Source organism: Danio rerio, chromosome 14 (genome assembly GCF_052040795.2).
Source record: "Danio rerio strain M-AB ecotype USA chromosome 14, GRCz13ab, whole genome shotgun sequence".
In the NCBI taxonomy this organism is placed as follows: domain Eukaryota; kingdom Metazoa; phylum Chordata; class Actinopteri; order Cypriniformes; family Danionidae; genus Danio; species Danio rerio.
The window spans coordinates 25,366,272-25,390,884 of NC_141034.1; the positions used below are offsets into that span (position 1 = coordinate 25,366,272).

Sequence of the window (24,613 nt, forward strand, 5' to 3'; positions counted from 1 at the left end):
TGCTGTGAGGCAAACGTGCTACTTTCAATTTTTACAAATAGTTAAAAAATAAATATGATTCGATTAAATGAAAACAAAATAATTTAATAAATTAAACTGCAAACAGTCGTTTCCTTAACTTTTTCCTGTATGAATTTAATGAAATACTTTTTTAAATGACTGTTTCCAATTCACAAGCCATTAGAGCAGGGGTCACCAATCTCGGTCCTGGAAGGCCGGTGTCCCTGCAGGATTTAGCTCCAACTTGCCTCAACACAACTGCCTAGGTTTTTCAAGTATACCTTGTAAGACCTTGATTAGCTTGTTCAGGTGTATTTGATTAGGGTTGGAATTAAAATCTGCATAACACCGGCCCTCCAGGAACAAGTTTGGTGACTACAGCATTAGAGCATAAAAAACAACAACAACAAAAACAACAACAACAACAATAATAATATTATTAATAATAATGGCGCGGTGGCATAGTGGGCAGCACTATTGCCTCACAGCAAGAAGGTCGCTGGTTCGAGCCCCAGCTGGGCCAGTTGGCGTTTCTGTGTGTGGTGTGCATGTTCTCCCTGTGTTTGAGTGGGTTTCCTCCGGGTGCTCCGGTTTCCCCCACAGTCCAAAGACATGCAGTATAGGTGAATTGGGTAAGATAAATTGTGTTTGTGGGTGTTTCCCAGTGATGGCTTGCAGCTGGAAGGGCATCCGCTGTATAATATTTATGCTGGATAAGTTGGTGGTTTATTCTGCGGTGGCGACCCCAAATTAATAAAGGGACTAAGCCGAAAAGAAAATGTGTGAATAATAATAATAATAATAATAATAATAATAATAATAATAATAATAATAATAATAATAATAACCCTGTAAGGCATTACATAAAATAATAGATTTTTTTTAATTGATGTGGGGTTGTTGACCAAACATTTAGACAAAACAACAACAACAAACAGCAAATGTGTTTTTTATCATCTGAAACATTAAGCTGAAAAATAAGCGGCGCGTTCAGTGTACATGCAGTGTACAAACAGTGATTAAATATATTTATATAGTGATTAGCCCTGTAGTTTTAATTGTGTGCAGTAATCACTGAACATTTCTAAACATATGAAACAAACTTTTAAATTCACTTTAAAAACTTCTGCAAATAAACATATAGACAGCAATGCAAATGAAATATTTCAATAGTTATTTAGTTACTCCGAAAGGCTTTTACTTGCTAAAAGTAAAAAATAATGATATTAACTATCACTTAGATGTCAGAAGGCATAAAAACATGTTTCTCAGTAAATCTTTTAACATGTTGATCATTTAGAGGACATTGACACACACACACACACACACACACACACACACACACACACACACACACACACACACACACACACACACACACACACACACACACACACACACACACACACACACACACACACACACACACACACACAAAATAGATCAACAACTTTTGTTTACAGCCTTTTTATATTTTACATAAAACATGTGTACATACAGTTCACAAGGTGGAAACATAGCTTGCAATTATAAAATAACTTTCTGCAAAAGTGACGGAAAAAGGAAACAATGTTTTTAGCTACTACATTTCTGGAGTTACAACCATTCTTTGCACATTAGTGTCACATATCCTGGTTGGGGGAGGAGTCTTTATGCAAATATAGACCAACTGAATGAAAGTAAAAATGATAACAGATATGTCCAAGACAAAAGCAACACAAGTCAGGTAAAGCAAACCTCTTCTTATTATTCATTTGCTCTGAGTTTTCCTTTACACATGAAATGAAGGGCTCTGGAATATTATTTAAGCTATGCTTTCTTCTTAAAGATGATAAAAACATGTTGGGTTTGTGGAGAAAGTTACCAGAGGAACTAGAAAAGTCTGATAAAGCATATTTGGTCACACTTTACAATAAGGTTCATTAGTTAATGTTAAGTAATGCATTTACTAACATGAACAAACATTGAACAATACATTTACTGCAGTATTTATTCATGTTAATAAAAGTTAGTTAATGAAAATACAGTAGTTCATTGTTCATGTTAACTCATAGTGCATTAACTAATGATAACAAGCATGGACTTGAATGTTAATAATGCATTAGTTAATGTTCAATTATGATTAATAAATGCTGTACAAGTGTTGTTCATGATTAGTTCATGTTAGTAAATGCATTAACTAATGAGCCTTATTATAAAGTGTTACCGCATATTTTTACTAAACATGTGTTGAGTTGTTTAAACTTAAATTTAAATCACTTTGGACAAACCCAACCTCATGAACTGATTTTTGATAGCTTGTCAATGTTTACTTTCTGAAGTTCTGAAAGTGATTCAGTGATACTTTTTTTGTTGCTTGTACTGTTAGTGTGATCTATTAGTATTTTGATTGATTTATTACAGAGTGTACCTTTATTGCTAGTGCTTTTGCTGTAAACAGGCCTTTACATAATTAAAAAGTGCTAAATACTGTTTAACTCATGTAGCTGCAGCAACTAAGATTTCAAGAGTTCACACTTAGCTGATGATTGATAATAAAGCTTGTTTGGCATGCCGTCCCGGGAGAGAGCCCTGAGCCCATAGGATCCTCGAGCTCGGGGCTCCCTCCCGTTTGCAAGGCGAGAGGGGAGTTTGAGCTCAGGTAGATCTCGAGCACTCCCCTGCTGTAGTAGCTTATGAGCAGATAGTGATTGCTCTTTAGAGATAACTACTTACTAGGAGCATGTCTATGGTGCTTTTTTTTTACTTTTTTAGTCAATTAAGTTGCATGTTTTTTAAAGGTGGGAGGAAACCGGGGAACCCGGGGGAAACCCACGTGAGCACGGGGAGAGCGTGTAAACTCCGCACAGAAACGTCAGCTGGCTTGTTAAGGACTACAACCAGTGACGTTCTTGCCATGAGGCAACAGTGCTAACCACTGGGCCACCCATCTAGGAAAGAAGGAGGAGTAGGGGTGGAAGTGGGGATTCTTTAAAACGAAGATGGCTTTTATATAGAATTTAGGGTTTCATAGTGGCTTAGGAATCGTCTGATTGGTGAATCATAAATTGAATAATGCTGGGCCAGCTGCAAGCAATCATAAGCACGTGAAATTAGTTTATAAATAAACTTCACATATTGATAGTCTGATACAAAACAAGCCTGATGTGCCATGCAGACACCCAAATTGGTGAACTTATTTGTGAACTGTTCATTTAAAAGATCAAAGAGTCTGAATGAAATGATTCACTTGAACAAAACAAAGCAAAATGTGCACATTAGAAAGATAGATCACCGTAGCCTGGGGTGTTTCGGGTGGTTTTCAAAGAACTACCTCCCATTCACAAAGTCCAGAATATGGCCTTTACATGTGCTCCTTTGTCCCATTTTTGACTGCTATGACCAAATTCTGAGTTTCAAGTTATATCAGAGTCCTAGTTTATTTATGTATTTATTTATTTATTTTTTACATTTTTAAAATGATGAATGATAACAAATTTGTATTTAAAAGTAAGTATTTTTCCATATTTCTTTCTTTATTTATTTTCTATTATTTAAAATGAAAAAAAGCTGTTTTCTGGTTATTTACATTTGCCTGCTGTATAATGGAAGCTTGCTCTCTGCTCCGACAACTTTTGATATTGAGTGGCTTTTATTGGGATTTTAGTAGTTAGTAGTAGTAACTAAAATAGTACGAAAACAGAGTAAAGAGCTGCTGGTAGTGTTTATGTATGGTATTTTACAGAATTATTTCAAGAGTAGAGATCACTCACATTATAAATAAACCTTAAACACATTACATGTTACAGATCATTTGTTTACATTGCTCATTGTGATGTTGTATAAACACATATCACATACATAGTTAGCAGGACTCTTTGGTCACGTGTCACTGGTTAAATATAGACCATTATTGTGATTGGCAGGATAAGTTGCACGCCTCAACATTCTTCAACTCCATAGTAACTCGTCAAGCAACTCTTCAGGTAAATCTAGATTCCCAGCTTTAAGTATGAAAGCATGATCAGTGAAACCAGCTTTCGCAGCACTAAGCTTTGGCTAACAAGAAAGAGAAGACGTGTAAAGACAAGACACTCTCTGTATATTTGAAGATGCCAAAACCTGCTGATGTGATGATAGCCGTGCCAGTTTACCAGCAGCACCAGTATGAAGTCGCCAAGTTCCTGAAGATTAAGCCTGCAGCTTTGGGGGTAAAAACATACTAATCAACAATCTGTGTGTATGAATTTGTGTATATGTTCTTAAAAGATGTCTAATAGATGTCTAATAGACGTATAAACATAGTCGTCTTGGCAAAAACAAGGCTAAATTTGGGCTGTCATTGAAAATCTAATAGATTAGACCAAAATTAGATTAGTCATCAAATAAACAGAAATAAATGACCACACATATAAAGTCTGTCTAATCTGTCTATTTGACGATTAGTCTAGTTTTGGGCTATTCTTAGATGTCTATAAGATTTTCACTGACAGCCCAGGTTTAGCCTTGTTTTAGCCAAGCTGTCTAGGTTTAGATGTCTATTAGACGTCTATTAAACAAAAATATGTTTGCTGGGCATACACTGTATCAGATGTTTTTGTTTCGCAGATTTTGGAAATATTTATATCATTACTGGGACTCGGTTTGACGATCTGGAATGTTCATTATTCTCTCCTCTGGTCACCAGTCAGCGTAAGTCATTCATTTCAACATCATCACAGTACATTGGACAGCGAATGCAGTTTTGTTTCTATTCCACAGTTCTTTTTAACTGGAGCTCTAACAGTCTCGGCTGCAAACTCACATAAACCATGTATGGTTAGTATCAACTTTATTTGCTTTAAATTAAAACGAATGCCTTGAAAATTACGCTTTTACATGTATTGTTTTCTTCTATCTTCTAGGTCAGATGCTCACAGATCCTCAGCTATTTTAACGCTGCAACAGCTGTTATCTCCTTTCGCTTTCACTTTTTTGTTAGAGTAAGTGCTTGCTTTAAAACTCAAACATGTAACATTCCATGAAAAGATGAATATGATTCACTGCAGATTCTTGTTTATCTTAGTGATTTCACTGTAAATGTTGATACTGATACATCTGTGGCAAGCTGTTTTAACATTTCATTTATAAACAGTTTTAGTATCTGTTTTTTAGATACTAGTATCTTTTCCATTAAGTACTAATACTTATTCATTATCTACTTCTTATTTAGGTACCAGTGCCTTTATATGTACTTTTATCTGAAGAATGAATTTTACTCACAATTAAAATACAAAGTCAAAATGGAATAGTACAGATCTATTTAGATATACACTGTAAAACCCAGAAAGTTAAAGTAACTCAAACCATTAGAAAAAAACGATTGCAACAAACCCTTTAAGTTCAAAAAGTAATCCTTATGAGTAATGTGATCTTAACCCATTTGAGTAAATGAAGCAAGTTGAGCAGAGTAAAACCCAATAAATGAAGAGAACTCAAACCAACTGAGTACTGTAAAACCCAAAAAGTTAAGGCAACTTAAACTGTTTGAAGAAACCGATTGCTACAAACCATTTGAGTTAAAAAACAAATCTATATGAGTACTGTGAACTTACTCCATTTAAGCAGAAGTAATGGGGTATTTAATTAACTCATTACCTTCAACACTGAGTTCAAAACTTTTTCAATTGAGTAGAATTAACTTTCAGCCAATTTAGAGTTAACTACACTCATTTCAATAGATAAACTTGACTGTTGGGTTTTACAGTGTAGATGTCAATACTTTGGGTAAATTTGTTACTAGTTACAAAAAGAATAGTTATTACTGATAGTTAATAGTTATTAGTATTGAAATAAGTAGTATCTAAATAATAAGCACTAGTATCTATTTAATAGGTTTAAGTCTCTTTAAGTCTCTCTAATAGTTTCTTTTAACCCTTTTGATGTGTACAATCCAGCCCGATTTAACAAGGAAACAACTATTTAACATATTCCTAGAAAAAAGGCTAATTTATACAAACTCATATGATTTCAAACCCTACCCTAAATCCAACTATCATTGGTGGGATGAGAATATCAAACTATAATGTATGAATGAGAACAAACAAACTCTAATGATTTAGCCAATAAACCAAAAAGCTACAAATTGCCATGAAATAGCATTGAACAATCATACTGTTATGATAAGAATGATCAGTCGCATGCATCACATGATTAGCCGGTAAATTCAAATTAGTTATAAATGTTCATTTATGAACTGTTAATTCTACTCATTTGAAAAGAGTTCTGAACTCTTAACTAAATCTCTCATTATTTCATATTAAATGGATTAAGTTCACAATACTCAAATAAAGTAGAAAAGCTTTTTAAGTTAAATGGTTTGTACCAATCGATTTCCTTAAAAGTTTGAATTGCCTTAACTTATTAGGTTTTACAGAACTCAATTGGTTTGAGTTCTCTTCATTTATTGGGGTTTACTGTGCTCAAATTGCTTTGTTTACTCAAATGGGTTCTAACCAGGATTAGTTTTTGAACTAATATGGTTTGTTGCAATCGGTTTCCTCAAATGGTTTGAGTTGCCTTAACTTATTGAGTTTCACAGTGTGCTTTGAAACTAATATAATTTCTTTCTGGTTCAAAATACACATTATTACACATTTAAATACACATTAGAACAAGCAAAACATTAAATTGATGGTTAAAATACAAGCTGAGAGGGCGATATTAATTATTTTTAAACATAATCGGAATATGTGCTTATTCACTTCAGACACACAGTTGTTAGGTAACTCAAACATTTACTCTATTATTCTCCCAGTTAAAAAGCTGCTTTCACGTATTTTGGGAGAAGTTGATGAATTAGCATGTTGTAAATCCAGCAGCTCAAATCTCTCCAATGCAGTGCATAAAATACATGTTTTAACAAGAAATTGGGAATCAGAATATTAGATATTTCACAATAGAATTAGGAAGTTTGTTTAAATTTGCCTTAAAGGAAAATTGATATAAGCATTAATCAGTGCAGTGTTTCATATGATAAACGAGACACGTCGCCATGAAAACTGTAAAGAAATGCATTATAAACAAGTCACATCAAAAAGTGGGAGTATTTAGAACTTGTGAATTAGAAATGTGTGAAATGGTTAAAAAAGGTACTGCTACCTAATAAATAAGCTCATGTAAATAAGAAGTACTAGTTGTTCATATTAAAGATATTAGTACCTAAAAATAGTTACTAGTAGCATTAAAACAGATATTACTACAGATACTAGATAGATTAAATGTTAAAGCGCCTGCCAAAATATAATTACAAACAAAGAAGCTGGTATAAACCTAGATATGTAGTGAGATGTGACAGTAACCTAACCCATTGTTTATCCTCTTTACATCTGGAAACCGGCTTTTGATTCTTACTCATATTTGAATTATTTGAATAATCACCGTGTATCTTTTATTTACTCAGGGTGTGACCTGCTTTCTCCTCTTGGCGTGTGATATTATGATCTTCATCTTCTCTATGGCTGTTGCCTTAACCTTTTGTCCCTGCTGCTGCAATCCAAAGGTAAACAATTAATCATCAACAGCTTTAAACATCCTGTGAAAGCGAATCAGATTAATTCAATTTATATTAAACATAATATTGGTTCTCTCTCAGTCCAGGCAGGCTATGGTCAGTTATGTGAATCAGTCAGATTTGCCTGTCAACCATATTGTGCTAACAAGCCAGTCGGATTCCTCTGCATTGGCGCAGCCTTTTAGTTCAGCCTTGTACAATCAGCAATCTCTGCCGAACTGCGGGCCGGTCCCCAGCGCATCTCAACCAAACTACAGTCCAGTACCAAGAACACCTCCACCACCCTACAGCCAAGTTTCAGCTGCTCATCCACGAAACTATGGTCCAAACCCAAATACTCCTCCACCTGCATATGAGGTATTTTGAACATTTTTAAGTAGGGCTGGGTTTTCAGAACTGGTTTGTGTTTGGAACTGGTTCCAGGTTTCCAAGAACCATGGTTTCGTTAAGGAATGTACATTTCAATTGTGCTTCAGGAATGCAGCTAATACAAAAAGGAATGTGGATTTCAGTTATACAGTGTTACAGTACATATATATATATATATATATATATATATATATATATATATATATATATATATATATATATATATATATATATATATATAAACAACAGTCCCTTGCAGAATCTGTCAAAATGAGATTTTTTAAAATATATTTAGCACTGTCCTGAGTCAAATATTGTACATAAAAGATATTTACATGTAGGTTTTGAATTAGAAGATCAAGATAAATTGTACTTAAGGTACCTGTGAAATCATTCATTCATTTTCCTTCGACTTAGTCCCTTATTTACCAGGGGTCACCAATGAATCGCCAACTATTCTATACTATTCTATCTCAAAATCACTGCTGGAAAGGGTTAATGTGCTGGAAACTTGAAGAATCTGCGGGATATGAAGAATTGTTATGAAGAACAACAGGAAGTTTAAGAGAGGCAGTCGCAGCTTAAAGTTAATCCCACACAGTATTAGGAATATGTTATTTTAATCATTTGACTTATTATTATGTGCTGTGAATGATATTTAAACATATATTGTGAACAATATCTTACCCAGGAAAGGGGTTTCCCAGACTTTCACAAAACACTATATATAAATTGTATAGTTGAAGTCATGATTATTAGCCCGCCTCTGAATTTGTTTTCTTTTTTTAAATATTTCCCAAATGATGTTTAAGAGAGCAAGGAAATTTTCACAGTATGTCTGATAATATTTTTTCTTCTGGAGAAAGTCTTATTTGTTTTATTTTGGTTAGAATAAAAGCAGTTATTAATTTTTTAAACACCATTTTAGAAACAAAATTATTAGTCCCTTTAAGCTTTTTTTTTTTACCCTAACCTGCCAAGTTAACTTAATTGACCTAGTTAAGCCTTTAATTGTCACTTTAAGCTGTATAGAAGTGTCTTGAAAAAAATCTAGTAAAATATTATTTACTGTCATCATTGCAAAAATAATGTAAATCAGTTATTAGAAATGAGTTATTAAAACTATTATATTTAGAAATGTGTTGAAAAAATCTTCTCCCTGTTAAACAGAAATAAGGGAAAAATAAACAGGGGGCTAATAATTTAGGGGGGCTAATAATTCTGACTTTAACTGTATATACCTTGATAAGGTTTGTGCATTTTGATTCTGCTTTAAAAACATATCTCGTATAAAATTGTGAATATGATCAGGTATGTGCATTTCAATTATACTTAAACATGTATCTTGGAACCAGGGATTTCATAGATTTAAGATACATCTCTAATTCTTATTTTTGAGTAATCAGAAAATAAATCTGAATTGATAATGATTCATACACCTTTAACCCCTATAAATAATTACAATAATTGCTGTACTGCAAAGCACTGATACAGTGTATTTTATTGCTGTCTGAAATTTTACCAGATGACCAGATGAACCAGACCCCAGATCCAAATGAAGATGTTTGACTTTTACACACTTGCTGGCACAGGATGATGGTGAATGGAAACAAGAAACGATACTTAACTTGTAAATAACTTATAAATAATTGTAATGTTACAGTAATAAATTATTTTGGAAAAAAGAAAATCTATGAATGTGTTTTGAATACATGTTGTTAAATGCTGAATTTTTACTAACAAAATACTAAAATATACAGTATGTTATAAAATAATACATTACATAACTGTTAGTTGTTGTTATCACTAATTACATTTTGCCTCTTTAATGCAACAAATTAGGGAGGCGTAAAGGGATAGTTCACCCAAAAATTAAAATTCTGTCTTCATCTATTTTGTTTCTGTTCAACACAAAATACAATATTTAAAATAATGTTAGAAATCAGTTGCCATTGATTTCCATAGCATTTTTTCTTACACTGTAAAAATATCTGTTAATTAACAATTTCTATATTTTGTGATTCACAAGTGGTATTCTTTTATTCCTGGTCATTAACGGGATGTCGATCTCTGCTCTGTCGACTTTTAAACAAAGTGACTTTCATTGACATTTTAGTAGTTTGAAAAAATAATGTATAAAAAAATAATATATAAAGGAGTAAGTCTGTAAAATAACTGAAAATGCACAGGCAGTTTATGACAAATGTAATGTAATGTGTATTTATATACAGTAGTGTCTTTATTTTGGATGGCCATACACCCAAAGCGCTTTACAATCATGAGGGGGATCTCTCCACCCCTCCACCAGTGTGCAGCATCCACTTGGATGATGTGACGGCAGCCACAGGGCAACGGCGCCAGTGCGATCGCCATACACCAGCTATAGGTGGAGTCGAGAGACAGTGTTAGAGCCAATTTGGTGGATGGGATGATTGGAAGGCCTTGATGGGTACAGGCCGATGGAGGGAACTTGTCCAGGACACCCCTGCTCTTTACGAGAAAAGTGCCATGAGAATTTTAAACCACAGAAAGTCAGGACCTCGATTTAACATCTTATCTAAAAAGATGGTGCTCACTGACAGTATAGTGTCACCTTCACTATTCTGGGGCATTAGGAGCTCCCTGCTGGCCTCAATAACACCACTTCCAACAGCAACCTAGATTTCCCATGTGGTCTCTCATTCAGATACTGACCAAGCTCAGCCCAGCTTAGCTTTAGGACGTATCTTTAATAATCTATGACAGTTTGTGTTCATTGAACAGTAAGAATAATTAATAAACACATATAAATACCATCCCGTGAAAGTCACGTCTTATCTTCAGTTTCAGGCTCAGGCATGCTTTGCACTCATCCTACAAGCGTACCAAGCCAAAGCCCAAGTGAACGGCGCTCTGGCACACCTCTTTCAACCGGGCCAGGGCCGGCCAAGTGAACCGTACCTGAGCCCGATTCAGAGCACTCTCAAACGATCCAGGAAAGGAGCCTGTGCACGGTTCAGATAGCATAGTGCGAGTAGGCCCTTGGTAAGTAACAGCTCTTGGGTTGCAAGGTGATATGGCTGTGGTTAACAAAGGTTTTTGTACTGTGATATGCAACACCAAATCAGACAATATGTCACTTCAAACTATTAAAAATGTTAATAAATGTCACTTTTTCTAACCTTTTTAGGGTAAAAGTTGTTGAAAAAAAATCAAGGTCCCATAATGCAATTTAACAGCAGAAAAATGAAAATATGAATCACAAAATACTGAAAACTGCTAATTTGCGAATATTTTTTACAGTGTTATGCAGGTCAATGGGTTCTGGTTACTAAAAATTATAAAGAAAAACTAAACTAAATTTCCACTTGATTGATTGAGCCCAGGATGAACAGACTAGAGAGTTTACAATATTCCGAAAACTGTGTATCAGGATTCTAATTTTATATTTAGGTTTGGATCCTGCAACACACACAAAAAAGCCCATCCTAAAACAAACAAACAAACAAACAAACAAACAAACAAACAAACAAACAAAAAAACAAACATAAATAAATAAATAAATATAAAATAAATAACTTGATACATCATAAGGAGTAGGAAAACATACTTGTTGAACAAGTGAGATGTCCAGAGAAAGCATTTTTACATTAATAATATTCTATAATTACATTTTTGTGATGAGGAGATGCATTTATTTTTACATTCTGGATCAATTTGGACTGGAAAATCATTATTTTATGATTAAATATTTTGCAACTAAATTATTTTGAATCTAATCATCACATTTTCATTAATGGGTGAATGTAAAAAAATCAAAAAGCCTGCTACTGTTTGCATTTACTCCTTAAAAAAAAAAAACAGGATATGAAATGATTCTTTGAAATATCAAATTACAAATGCATTTATTACTTAAGAACAGTCCAGATATATCAAACTAATTTATTAATTATATTCTTCATATGTTATATTACAAGTATTTTAGACACTTCAATTCATGTTCTGAACACAAAAAACAAATAAAAAAAGATCAGAGCTATTCGTGCTAATTTATCCCATATGTGGTTCACAAAACTGTACAGTATGTTATATATTTTCATGTAAATGCACCTAACAAATTTAAGTTGACCTAAAAGTGTTCAACCAAGAGTTCCTTGTGAGGTTGAACACAGGAAAGAGAGCACAGATATGTGTAGAAATTCAAAAGTTAAATATGCATACTTTACTGAAGGAGAGAGTGCTCTTAGAGTTGTAACAACAGTTTAACGATAAGATGATTATTAATGATCAGTGTAAAATAGTATAAGTCTGATATGAGTCTATTCATCAGAAGCTTTGGCTTTGTCTCTGGGGACTCTGCCCATGTTATAAAACTCTGTGTTAGGTCTCATGTCAGTCAGATGGGCCATGCGGTTCGACAAGGCAAAGAAAGCAGCGATGGCAGCAATGTCCCAAATATCTTCTCGGTCAAAACCATGAGCCTCAAGTGTACTGAAATGTTCCTCTGTTACCGTTTCACTCCTGCAAATGGTCAGAGCAAAGTCCAGCATGGCTTTCTCACGGCCGCTCACATCGGCAACCCTGTAATTTACTGCAACCTGTGGGTCCAGACAGTGCCATTAAAAGCAATTAAAAACGTACTTGATTCTCACTTTCACCAGTCAGCCTTCTCTTATTTATTGGGTTACTGGAATATGGAGACTGAGAGGGTGTTTTACATTATTTTGATGCAAATGCAAGTACCTGATCAGCCAGCGTGGGTTTTTTGGAATAGATGCGGTGCAATGCACTGTGGGATACCACACAGTACAAGCAGTTATTGTGTGCGCTGGTCACAACAACAATCAGTTCCCGATCTGCTTTTGACAAACCACCTGTTATAAAAGCACAATAACAATAATCACATGCTAAGTTCATGGAATAATTACATTTCAACAGATATATTTTTAATTAAAGGTAAACTATGTCATATAAAAATTATATACACTACCTGACAAAAGTCTTGTCACCTATCCAAGTTATAGGAACAATAAACAATAACTTGACTACTAGTTGATCATTTGCTATTAGAAGTGGCTTATATGAAAGACAAAGGCCTCTAGATTACGCTTATTTTACCAAAATAAAATATGATCATGCCTTGACTTTAAATCATTTAATTAGACAGTAAGGTCTGATTTTGCTTAGACAAAAGTCTTGTCACTAAACAGAAATCATGTACAGTATAGAATATAAAGTCATGGTGCAGAGGAAAAAGAATTAATATTGTGTATGACTCCCATGAGCCTGGAGGACTGCATCCATACATCTCTGCATTGACTCAAATAATTTATTAATAAAGTCATCTGGAATGGCGAAGGAAGGTTTTTTGCAGGACTCCCAGAGTTCATCAAGATTCTTTGGATTCATGTTTAATGCCTTCTCCATCTTACCCCAGACATGCTCAATAATGTTTATGTCTGGTGACTGGGCTGGCCAATCCTGGAGCACCTTGACCTTCTTTGCTTTCAGGAACTTTAATGTGGAAGCTGAAGTATGAGAAGAAGCGCTATCCTGCTGAAAAATTTGCCCTCTCCTGTGGTTTGTATTGTAATGGGCAACACAAATGTCTTATTACCTCAGGCTGTTGATGTTGCCATCCACTCTGCAGATTTCTTGCACGCCCCATACTGAATGTAACCCCAAACCATGAGTTTTCCTTCACCAAACTTGACTGATTTCTGTGAGAATTCTGGGTTCATGCGGGTTCCAATAGGTCCTCTGCAGTATTTGTGATGATTGGGATGCAGTTCAAAAAAATCTACCCTCTGCCACTTTTCTAAATGATCAACTAGAAGTTCAGAGATCAACGACAAGACTTTTGTCAAGCAGTGTGTATATGGTGCACTTGGTATGTTTTTGTCAACTTTTAATGATTATTTTCTTCACAAGAATTTTGAAATATTGTGATGTGATGCATATTTTTTAAATTCACTTCATGTGTTTTTTATATGATATTGATAATGATAATAGCCTGAAAATTACATGGATGATATAGCATGTTAATAGAGGATCCAACAAATTGTCAAATTATTAACTGTACTGTAATTATCGAAGTAAACATGTAATCCTGATCTTAAACCAATTGAGTCACATTTAATGATTTAATCATATTTAATTTACAATCATAATCTTACTCTCGATTTTTCAAACCATTTTGTATCAGACCAGCAACTTTTTCATTACTGAGTTGATATGTATATTAATATTTGTTAATATATATACCATGTAATAAAATGTTATTAAATATGTTAGTATACATAAATTACAGTGATGCATTGCTGTAACACGTATTTACACACAGAATTAAAAAAGGTCTTCCAAACCTTTATGAGATTCTTTTTCTAAAGAAGATATTTTGAAGAATGTTGGAAACTTACGGGCTTTGGCATTTATAGTAGGAAAAATGCAATGAAAGTCAATGGTTACCGGTAGAGAAAAAGAGAATTTTGAGTTTATTGCCAAATCCGCTTCTCTGGTTGGGTCATGGCAAAAAATCTAATCCAAGTTCTACATTTTTTAAATACCACTTTTCTAAATTTATAAAAATATTTTAACAATTAAAATCAATCAACAGCAATAAATAATACACAATATAAAATACATAAATAATAATAATAATAATAACTAAAACTGTTTTTAAGGTTTACTTTTGAGAAGAATTGTACAATTTTAGAAGGGTTCACATTTATACATTTCATTTAAAGTCTCTCTAGATAAAAACTGTTAACATTAAAAATAGGGCATTTCATAAATGTATGTTTAACAGTTTGGTTTCTGTTGCAATATTGACATTTTGGGTCTTGTGTGTCCATTACAGCATCTTCTATAAACAATCTCATCATGTCATGAGTTAAAAAATTAATGGGATCTTCTTCCTACAGTATTTCTGGCTGAATTTCAAAAAGTTTATTTCTATATTCTGCTTGCTGCTTGTTAAGAATATACTTTTATTAGTGGTTTCAATCTGAAAGTTTTGCACTCCTTTATCTTTCCTGGTAGGGCTGTTTTGGGGGGTTTGTTGGCTTGTTCATTTCCAATTAGCCCAGCATGTCCTGGGATCCTGCAGAAATGATTACCAGTACCAACATTCTTTAAAATATCTTTTTTTGTGAGAACATAAACATGATAAAAATTTTTTTTTTACTCTGCTAAAAATGTAATTAAAAAAAATAATTCTGAACTTGTAAGCTTACTACTGCTCAAGAGTCATTTTATGAAACCTTCATATTTATATGAAGTCATATTTTATTTCTAACAAAACAACAACCAATTACCTGATTTAAAATAATGATGTGAATAAATGCATTCTATACTTTGATAAACTTTCACATTCAGAAAGTACTTAATGTTTCATTCAGCTATGGTTTGTCAAAAAGTTTATATATTCATACAATTCAGTTAAAAGTGTATCAGATAAAAGCAAAAGCTAAATATATTATTTAACTTTTGTATATTCCATGCATATTGAGGATCTTAAACGTTTGCAAATAGCATTCCTTTATTAAAATGCTGATGTTTTATGTATGTTGTTTAGCTATCTCTTTTTGAGTAAAACAGCCCTGAATGTGTATAAAAATGTGGATAATTTAATAAAAAGTAGCTACTAAAACCACAAAGCATCAATAAAAGGCCATACCACTTTCTTTGTTCATGAGGGCATTGTAATAAGAGAAGAAAGCCCGAAATTCATCAGGACGATGGGCAAGAACTTTGAAGACATTGGGCAAAAATCCTCCCTGTACACAGACATAACACATATTCCATTAGCACTGATTCAGGACTCACACATTTGTTTATAACTAAAACATCGAATGCATATGGGTTTAAAAACAACACAATACTGAGTTAATGACTTTTTAATTTAAATTTTTATTTCACATTATGGTAAAAGTGTATGCAAACCTTCTGTTCAACTTCTTCCATCAGCTCCACAATATCAAATGGCAGGTTCTTTCTGTTTGGCACTGGATAGCGGCTGATGTGATCTGAAGTGCTGCTGCTGCTGTGCCGTGTAACAGAAGACGGTACTTTCAGACCAAATTTGCTTGATGGTGAAAGTGTGTACTGCAAAGAAAAAAAGAAATGTACTATTTACTCATCCTCAAGTGGTTCTGAACTAGTGCTGTTAAACAGTTAATGACTTCTAATACATACGACATTGTGGCTAATACAAAATTATGTAAACACTACGTCTACATAATAATTGTGTTTGTATTGTGTCTTTATTATGTTTATATAAATACACACAGTCGACATGGTGGCTCAGTGGTTAGCACTGTCGCCTCACAGCAAAAAGGTCATTGGTTGGAGTTCCTGGCATATCTGTGTGGAGTTTGCATGTTCTCCCCATGTTCATGTGGGTTTCCTCCAGGTGCTCCAGTTTCCCCGACAGTACAAAGATTTGGGCTAAAGGTGAATTAAATAAACTAAATTGGCTGTGGTGTTTGAGTGTGGGTGGAAATGAGTTTGTATGGATGTTTTCCAGCACTGTGTTGTGACTGTATGGGCATATATATATATATATATATATATATATATATATATATATATATATATATATATATATATACACACACACACACACACACACACACACACACACACACACACACACACACACATATATATATATATATATATATATATATATATATACACACACACACACACACACACACACACACACATGTGAACTGTGAACACTATTGTACTTTGATGCTCATTTGCTGCTAATATGATTTCCCTTTTTAGAATTTAGAAAGAATACTTTTCTGAAATTATATTAAGGAAAAAGTCTGAATATCCGAATATAATACCAACTTTACCCCTATTCATTTAAATATAAAGTGCTTTAGACAACGAAAAACGATCATTTCTAATTGTTTCAAACAATTTATATGAGCTGAATTTAAATTAACAGATTAAGTTGAACATTGCTAAATTTAATTTGTTTAAATTCAGCTTGTGTATATTGTTTGCAACAACTTCATTATTTTTTATTAAATCCAATGAATAATTTTTCTTCTGTGTAGTTTCATATTAATAAACACATTTCATTTCCCCAAATTAACATTTAAAAGAGTAAAAATTATTTTTTACAGTCTAAAGTAAAAGAACGATAAGCTGGTCATTTGAATAATGTAGAGAAAGATTGACAGGTGTCTTTTTCTAGCCATGACATGATTTACATGTAGCTTTAAAGCAATTTATGATACGTCACATTTCTGAATGCTAAGTTAGTTAGTTTTAAAGACCTTACCAGCAACCCCAAATTAGAGCGTTGAATATACTTCAGAACTCCTCGTAGCGACATTATTAAACTTTACGCTGTGAGGTCGTTCTCTGTAGTGTTTTTGTTAGGAAAGTTAGAGCACAGCAGCTGTTTCAGAATCATATGTTCTCCTCGGCAGCCAATCAGCGAGAGATAATCCGACACGCCTCCTGCTTGTTCAACCAATAGCATCCCTGGATGTAATTTCCTGTTTACAGTTCTGGAGGAAATGAGGCAAATTGAAATTACGGAAGCATTGTCAAAGTAAAAGTTTGATTTTGTGAAAGCGAAAGAATGAAAGTGTAAAGATTAAATAATTAAAAAAGAAAACATTTAAATAACAAAGACGTTTAATATACGTGTATAAAACATAAAGACAGTCAAACATTTGGCCATTTTACACAAAGGTAGTCTGTAATTAAAACAATATTTTAAATATTTGTAAGTATAAACTACAATTATATTAAAACAATTACTAAGCTTCTGAATTTTAGAGCTTGACAACTCTCGATTTAGGATAATTTAAGTAAAAATTATAAAATGTATATAAAAATATAAATACAATCATATATGATATACAATAAAATTAGTTTTACACACAATATATTCAGTGTAACATAATATGTATAAAAAGTCACAGCTAAAAGTGGATAGTCCCAATAATCCCAATTTTCTTAAATTAGTCATAAATTAGGTAACTGTTTTGGCTAGCTGATGTTTAACCTGTCAAGCGGTTGCATTGGGCTTTTATTTTGAAGTCTGCAACATCTTCGTCTCGCTCATCCGGAACTGAATGTTTGTTGTTGGAGTCGTTGATTTTGATGCTAAATGATTATAGTTTCTGTTGTATATTTTGCGCATTTTAATAAACGCACAATAATCTCCTCGTTATGGGTGGCTACGGGGTGATGGCAGATGAGGAGTCTCTAGATTATTCGGTACACGAAGCCTGGAACGAGGCCACTAATGTTTACTTGCTGGTTATTTTGGTCAGTTTTGCCCTGCTAATGTACGCCAGAAAGTAAGTGTCCATTTCATGTCATATTTAATAACTACGTGGCCATACATTTAAATTGAGCTGTAAATAAGACCATAATGACTGAAAAAGGCTGTCAAGTCTCGATGTCATAGTAGATTGTGATCTCTCTGATATACAAAACGTCCATTGAAAATGTCTAACACTAGCATATCTTTTATTTAGAAACAAGAGGAAGATTATGCGCATATTTACACTGCCACCGACAGTCGGCAGCTCATCGGAGCCAAACTTCTACGACAGTCTGCAGAAGGTCCGACTCAGACAACAACTGGAAATGTATTCACTGGGTAGGTTATTCTTATTTTATGTGGGAAAATTATCTTCTCGCATTTTCAAAACAGGTACCATAGCTTCTGCTCAAATTCCATGCAGTTGTTAAACATGTAAACATGCATTATTCACCAGTTAAGTGATGAAGAAAATTCTGATAAATTTCAGTCAGATGATTTATAAACTTCTGTGGTCCCATTCTGTGGACCCATTAGAAGTTTTTAAATCATCTGAAATTTGAATATTTTCCTGGGGTTTTGCTTATTTTAGAAACAAAAAACTACAACAACTTATTTTTTAATTCCACAATCAAAAAATGCATTGAAGTGTATTAAAATGGAGCAGAAAGTCTTAAATTATTAACTTGCTCATTCACTTACTTTCCATCAACTATGGCCAGTTTAGTTTATCCAAATTCTCCTCATTTATTTTCTTTTCAACTTAGTCCCTTATTAATCCGGAGTCGCCACTGCAGAATAAACCGCCAACTTATACAGCAGGTTTTACGCAGCAGATGCTCTTCCAGCTGCAACCCATCTCTGGGAAACATCCATACACACTTATTTACACAAGTACACTGGACAATTTTGCTTAGCCAATTTAAAATTAAGTCTTAAATTAAAGTCATGACGATAAATTTTGCAAACACTACAATTATTGTCTTGTTTTACAACACAAATATTAAAAAACCCTAAAATCAACTGTCAAATCAAAGATTTTAAAATATATTCGATCTGTTGTAAGCTGTATTTTTTAACTTTCTAATGAAACTCATTTTGTTCTCCCATATTCACAAAACAGTAATAAATAAACAAAACAATTTGAAATAACATAAGTGATAATACAGGAAATGTAAATAATATAATAGTAATAATGAAGCTGTTAGTAAAATAATAATATATGTGGCATGGATGAATATTAACAGAGTAATCCACTATTTTGTGGATGGGGTTACAAATGACATATTTCACCTGAAACTTAGAGCTAAATGACAGGATTAAAATCACTTTATTCCATTGTCTGTTAAAATTCTTGATTCTGATTGGCTGGAGGGTGTACATTATTTTCGTTGTAATGCACAGGTAGGTCCAATCAGTCTTGATCACAGTTCAAAATAAATGCGCCACTCCCAAACGTGTAAAGGTACCATAGCAATTTGCATGTGCTGCACAGGAAACCGACGAGGACTGTTGATGGTGGACGGGAATTACGCAAAATTAGACATAAAAAAACTGTTTGTAAAATCACACACACACACACACAGTTTTACTTTCTGTAAGTCATTCCGTGTGATTTTATAAGCTTTTTGAAAAATGTCCGCAATGTCCTCATATTTCTCCACCTGTTTGTAATACCTGTCATACCTATGTCAATACAGATTTGTGTTCTGATATGTCACAAACACACACACAAAACACATGAGTAATTCTTGCTGCATTGCAATAAACTTTGTTTGCCCTTTAATGTTTTTCTTTATATAGTATTGTGGTATTAAGCACATGTATAGTGAATAAAATATATAAAACATAATGTCCTTTTAAACACTGGTTCTTATTTTTTATTTGAATTTTAATTTCTATAGCTTATTTGTTTATGACAAAAATTATAAAACACTTTTGTTGTTTTAGATTGTTAATAACACTTTTTTAATAAAATCTTAATTTTCATTGGTATATTCAGTGGTTGCAAATCAATGAAAGCCCACTGTAAGTTGTCATTACAGTTTTCATTATACATGTATTTTATCTCTAAAGACCTGGCTTTACAGACAAAACTTATGTTAAGCCTGGATTCAATTCTGATATTTGAGTAATATATATCATTAAAAACATTATATGTTTCATCATGTGATAAAACAATGATGCAGCTTTATTTTAAGACATGTCGGTGCAAGATCATTTAAGTTGAAACATCTCAGATGCATTTAAGTCCATCTAATTAAAAAAGTATAAAAGCAGCTGTCCATTAAAACACATTATCCAGGCACATGGAATATAACTTTCGTCCTGAAAGCAAAAGTGATTTAAGTAACATGCTAAATCTGTTCATGAAAATATTCACCAGTAGAAGAACTTGTTTAATAAACAAACCTTTAGCATTGCTGTATGTATGACCCGGTTTTGATCGTGGCACCACTGATATTGTAGTAATTTTGTAAGATTGTAATTAGAGCGTTTGGTTTTGATGTCTGGTTTTTCAGCTCGTAAATATGACCAGCAGCAGTCGCAGTCTGAGAGTGTGCAGCTGTCAATGGAGTGATTTGACCAGAGGAGGCGCTCTTCACCCATCAATGTTGCTCATGTCAATAAAGCCGGTACGAACCAAATCTAAACAGACGTGAGTTATAGAGAGTCCAGAGATGCGGATTGCTGAGGAATGAACATGACTGGAAACTTTTTGAATGTGATTTATTTTATTTTATTGGAAGAGCCTTTTATTTTTCTCTGCATCCTTCATACCTTTTAAACATTTAGTAGGTGACAATTATTTTAAGAACTTGTAATATGATTTTGTTTTGAGGGCTTCGATGGACTATAATACAGACTGCCCTCTGGTGTTGGATTTAAAATGGTTTGGTGTCTCCTAAACTTGACAAACACTCTCTGTGTATATAAGGACATTAAGCCCAGCATTTGTACTCTCTTTTCAAAATACAAAATGTTGACAAAAGTTTAAAAAAGCTGAATATACCATACACAGAGTTTTGTTGTTGCGCATGCTAGTCATATATTGCCCTCTAGTGTTGCAAATACCTTTTGTTTTGGACTGACCTGCAGGCTGTTTAATGAATGTTTACTTAAAATAAAGATTTTAAACAACACAAATTCATATTTTTAAACATGACACAAAGCATCTTAATTACAAGTTCAACATCTCACAGTGTTTATTTATTTGATGAGGAGAGAAACAGAACCGTTATAAACCTAAGTATTTTAACCATATAAAGCCGCATGTATCATATTTGATGCACAAGACCTATAAAATATCAACCTGATCAATACTTTGTTTAAAAACCTGTTGTACATGATGTGATATACAACAGGTATATCAGGTAACGGCAAAAACAAAATAAAAGCTGCCTGAAATGTTCTCTGTTGTAAAAATGTTAAGGAAAAAACTAATTAACTGATTAAAATTACATTGTTGTGAGCAAAAAGATGCACAAACAACTGATGTATCAAATGTGATACAAAAAAAAAAAAAAACATCATGATACATGGCAATTTTTTTTTGATTTCGCTTGATGGTTTAATAAATATCTCAGTTCCAGAAAATTATAATTTTCTGACTATTTTTTGATATCTTGGGTCTTACAGGGTTAATAAAAATGCTCTGAGTAGAAATAGAATACATTTGTTGTCATAATGAAGAAAGTAATGGACAAAAAAGTATGAAATAATATTTATAAGGGCTGTCTGTCAATCTTTTTTAAATCTAATTAATCACATAATGTAGTAATTAATTATTTCAAATCAAGCTAATCACATATTTATTTGATTTGAGAAATCATACCCATAAAGAAAATGTACGGTTATTCTGTTAAATGCAAAATATGGAAATGTTACAAAAATTATCAGAATTTTTATAAACCAAAATATATTGCCTATATTCACAGAGAAATGGATCAAAATTTAATTTTCAAAATGGGGTGCACTTAAATATGCTGAGCTGTGTGTGTACATTTGAAGTCAGAATTATTAGCCCCCCTGAATTTTCAGAGCGCTTGTTTATTTTCCCCCCAATTTCTGTTTATTGGAGAGATTTTTTTCAACACATTTCTAAACATAATAGTTTTAATAACTCATTTCTAATAACTGATTTATTTCATCTTTTGCCATGATGACAGTAAATAATATTTGACTAGATATTTTTCAGGACACTTCTAGACAGCTTAAAGTGACATTTAAAGGCTTAACTAGGTTAATTAGGTTAAGTAGGCAGGTTAGGGTAATTAGGCAAGTTATTGTGTAACAGTGATTTGTTCTGACAATCGAGAAAAAATATAGCTCAAAAGGGTTAATAATTTTGTCCCTAAAATGTAAAAAAAAAATTAAAACTGCTTTTATTCTTGCCGAAATAAAACAAATAAGACTTTCTTCAGAAAGAAAAAAACAAACAAAACAGAAATACTATGAAAATGTCTTTGCATTGTTAAACATCATTTGGAAGTATTTAAAAAAGAAATTTTTTAAAGCCATTTTAAGGTCAAAATTATTAGCCCCCTTAAGCTATATATTTTTCCATAGTCTACACAGCAAACCATTGTTATACAATAACTTGACTAATTACTCTAACCTGCCTAGTTAACCTAATTAACCCAGTTAAACCTTTAAATGTCACTTTAAGCTGTATAGAAGTGTCTAAAAGTATCTTTTAACCTTAATTTTTGAATCAATTATTACTATTATTATGTTTTGGTAATGTGAGTTTGTTTTGCCTTGCATAAAACACATCAAACACCTTTTTTATATATCTTTTGTGTGCAGGCAGATGCAATGTAAAAAGTAAAATGAGTATGTAGTGGTGCACCACATGGACCAAAAATAGTACCAAGTTTTCAAACCACGCAATGTTCTCACCTCTTTTTTTTTTTTTTTACCCCATTTCCTCTTTGCATCCATGAAATATTTATCCAAGTCTTAAGGAACTGCTTAGCAACCTCCCAGAATACCATAGCAACCACATAAATGCCATGGCAGACATCCTATACCATCATGTTGGCAGGTCTTGTATGGGCAATCACCACTCGCATTTTCTTTCCAAAGTGTTAAAATACTTTTTTTTTCTCGTTTCAAAAAAACTTTGATTGAACCAAGTGCAATAAATGAGTCCAAGTGCTACAGAAGTGAGAAACGAAAAACATGGAGTGAGAAATAAAAGTTAAAAGGTGTGAGAAAGAATCACAATCTTGGACACTGTCTCTTTTGTTTTTCGCTGCTTTGTTCTAATCGTTTCTTTTTTTTTTTCTTTAATGCCACTTTTCCATCATTCTCCATAGCTTCTGATCCGCGGTGGAATCTTTTCCCTAGATGAATCACAGAAAAGCTAAAGAAATGATGCCTTTCCTCGCCTTAGTCATCAGCCTCCCCCTCCTTCTGTGCTTTCCCTCAGGTCTCTGTGGAAATAAGATGAACAAACTCTTTTCTTTATCATTTTTCAACCTCTAATAATTTTATTCTATATCTGCCTTTGCCTTTATACAAAATGCCAAGAGTCTCATCTCAAAACATAAGCTGCTGCAGAACAAAAAGAGAATTCTTGAAGAATGTTCCTGCAGCCTTTTCCATCTGTCAGAAAGCTTTAAAAAGCATCACATCAGCATTCCATGAGACTTTATATACGTGCTATATTTAAAGTCTTCTCAAGTCATGTGATGGCTTTGTGGGACAAACATAGGGACAATATGAAATCTTTTATGACAGGTTTGATGCCACGACTTTTTTTTTGTTAAAAATCATGCAGGGATCAGTGGTGTTTATTGTAATAATCGAAGTCAAAAAGCATTTAAATAATAGAGAATGAGTCATATGAACTGTTTTATGGGGATTATTATTTTTACTTTTGTTCTTTCTGAATATTGGTAGAAAAAAAATTATTTAAGTTTTTTTATTTAATTTAAGCCCCGAAGAATTTGTTATTACATGTTGTGATTAATGAGAAAATTAGCAATATGAAGATAATTAAAAGTAAGACCGAAATCTTCAACTGGGTCAGACAATATATACTTTGTTCAAACCTGTACTGGCTGATATACTTTTTAAACATGAGCTTGAAATGAAAACATGAGATGATATCTCTCAATTCTCTCTTGGTGGTGAAAAATATTAAAATAAAACGAACTGAAAGATGCAAATGACTGTTTTGTTTGTTTCTTTATATTAAGGCGTTCTGACATCATGCCCTTTAGTTTTAGGAAAAAAAGTTAGAATTATGAAATATGAACTCTGAATTGTAAAACAGAAAGTCTGAGTTTATATTTCCCAATTATGGGAAAATGTTAACACTAAAACTACATTTTTTTTGTTTGATCTCAATTTTGTCATTAAATTTTGGATTTCTGATATGTTCTCCTCATAATTCATATTCATGTCTTGCATTTCTGACTTTACAT

The 24,613-nt window shown here is 33.0% G+C and overlaps 3 protein-coding genes across 5 annotated transcripts; 2 read left to right on the top strand and 1 right to left on the bottom strand.

Moving 5' to 3' along the window:
- Positions 1 to 1,683: 1,683 nt before the first annotated feature.
- On the top strand, positions 1,684 to 9,594 carry si:ch211-175m2.4. The gene is made up of 9 exons (XM_087281481.1): positions 1,684 to 1,726; positions 3,906 to 3,965; positions 4,092 to 4,190; positions 4,588 to 4,671; positions 4,741 to 4,797; positions 4,884 to 4,961; positions 7,421 to 7,519; positions 7,613 to 7,888; positions 9,426 to 9,594. The coding sequence occupies exons 3-9, from the start codon at positions 4,092 to 4,094 to the stop codon at positions 9,435 to 9,437; spliced, it is 705 nt and encodes a 234-aa protein (XP_087137607.1). The 5' UTR covers positions 1,684 to 1,726; positions 3,906 to 3,965; the 3' UTR covers positions 9,438 to 9,594.
- A 2,208-nt stretch (positions 9,595 to 11,802) lies between these two features.
- Positions 11,803 to 17,322, bottom strand: si:ch211-175m2.5. The gene is made up of 5 exons (NM_001198864.2): positions 17,181 to 17,322; positions 15,824 to 15,985; positions 15,558 to 15,657; positions 12,623 to 12,753; positions 11,803 to 12,477 (listed from the first exon to the last, which is right to left on the bottom strand). The coding sequence occupies exons 1-5, from the start codon at positions 17,232 to 17,234 to the stop codon at positions 12,199 to 12,201; spliced, it is 726 nt and encodes a 241-aa protein (NP_001185793.2). The 5' UTR covers positions 17,235 to 17,322; the 3' UTR covers positions 11,803 to 12,198.
- A 624-nt stretch (positions 17,323 to 17,946) lies between these two features.
- Positions 17,947 to 24,355, top strand: smim19 (small integral membrane protein 19). 3 transcript variants are annotated; one of them, XR_015506847.1, is made up of 6 exons: positions 17,965 to 18,213; positions 18,394 to 18,518; positions 20,702 to 20,815; positions 23,501 to 23,970; positions 24,131 to 24,172; positions 24,239 to 24,355. XR_015506847.1 is itself a non-coding variant. In NM_001025535.3 (3 exons), the coding sequence occupies exons 1-3, from the start codon at positions 18,083 to 18,085 to the stop codon at positions 20,758 to 20,760; spliced, it is 315 nt and encodes a 104-aa protein (NP_001020706.2). In that variant the 5' UTR covers positions 17,947 to 18,082; the 3' UTR covers positions 20,761 to 21,336. The 3 variants fall into 3 exon arrangements, 1 of the variants encoding a protein (NP_001020706.2); XR_015506846.1 differs by having other exon boundaries at positions 23,501 to 24,355; NM_001025535.3 differs by lacking the exons at positions 23,501 to 23,970; positions 24,131 to 24,172; positions 24,239 to 24,355 and having other exon boundaries at positions 17,947 to 18,213; positions 20,702 to 21,336.
- The last annotated feature ends 258 nt before the right edge of the window (positions 24,356 to 24,613 follow it).

Bases quoted from the DNA above. Each gene is read 5' to 3' on its own strand.
- si:ch211-175m2.4 (XM_087281481.1), top strand. From the start codon at position 4,092: ATGCCAAAACCTGCTGATGTGATGATAGCCGTGCCAGTTTACCAGCAG. The intron at 4,798-4,883 runs GTTAGTATCAAC...TCTATCTTCTAG, and splicing joins ACTCACATAAACCATGTATG to GTCAGATGCTCACAGATCCT. The intron at 7,520-7,612 runs GTAAACAATTAA...GTTCTCTCTCAG, and splicing joins CCTGCTGCTGCAATCCAAAG to TCCAGGCAGGCTATGGTCAG.
- si:ch211-175m2.5 (NM_001198864.2), bottom strand. From the start codon at position 17,234: ATGTCGCTACGAGGAGTTCTGAAGTATATTCAACGCTCTAATTTGGGG. The intron at 15,986-17,180 runs GTAAGGTCTTTA...TTTTCTTTGCAG, and splicing joins GCTCTAATTTGGGGTTGCTG to TACACACTTTCACCATCAAG. The intron at 12,478-12,622 runs GTACTTGCATTT...CTGGACCCACAG, and splicing joins AACCCACGCTGGCTGATCAG to GTTGCAGTAAATTACAGGGT.
- smim19 (NM_001025535.3), top strand. From the start codon at position 18,083: ATGGGTGGCTACGGGGTGATGGCAGATGAGGAGTCTCTAGATTATTCG. The intron at 18,214-18,393 runs GTAAGTGTCCAT...TCTTTTATTTAG, and splicing joins CTGCTAATGTACGCCAGAAA to AAACAAGAGGAAGATTATGC. The intron at 18,519-20,701 runs GTAGGTTATTCT...CTGGTTTTTCAG, and splicing joins ACTGGAAATGTATTCACTGG to CTCGTAAATATGACCAGCAG.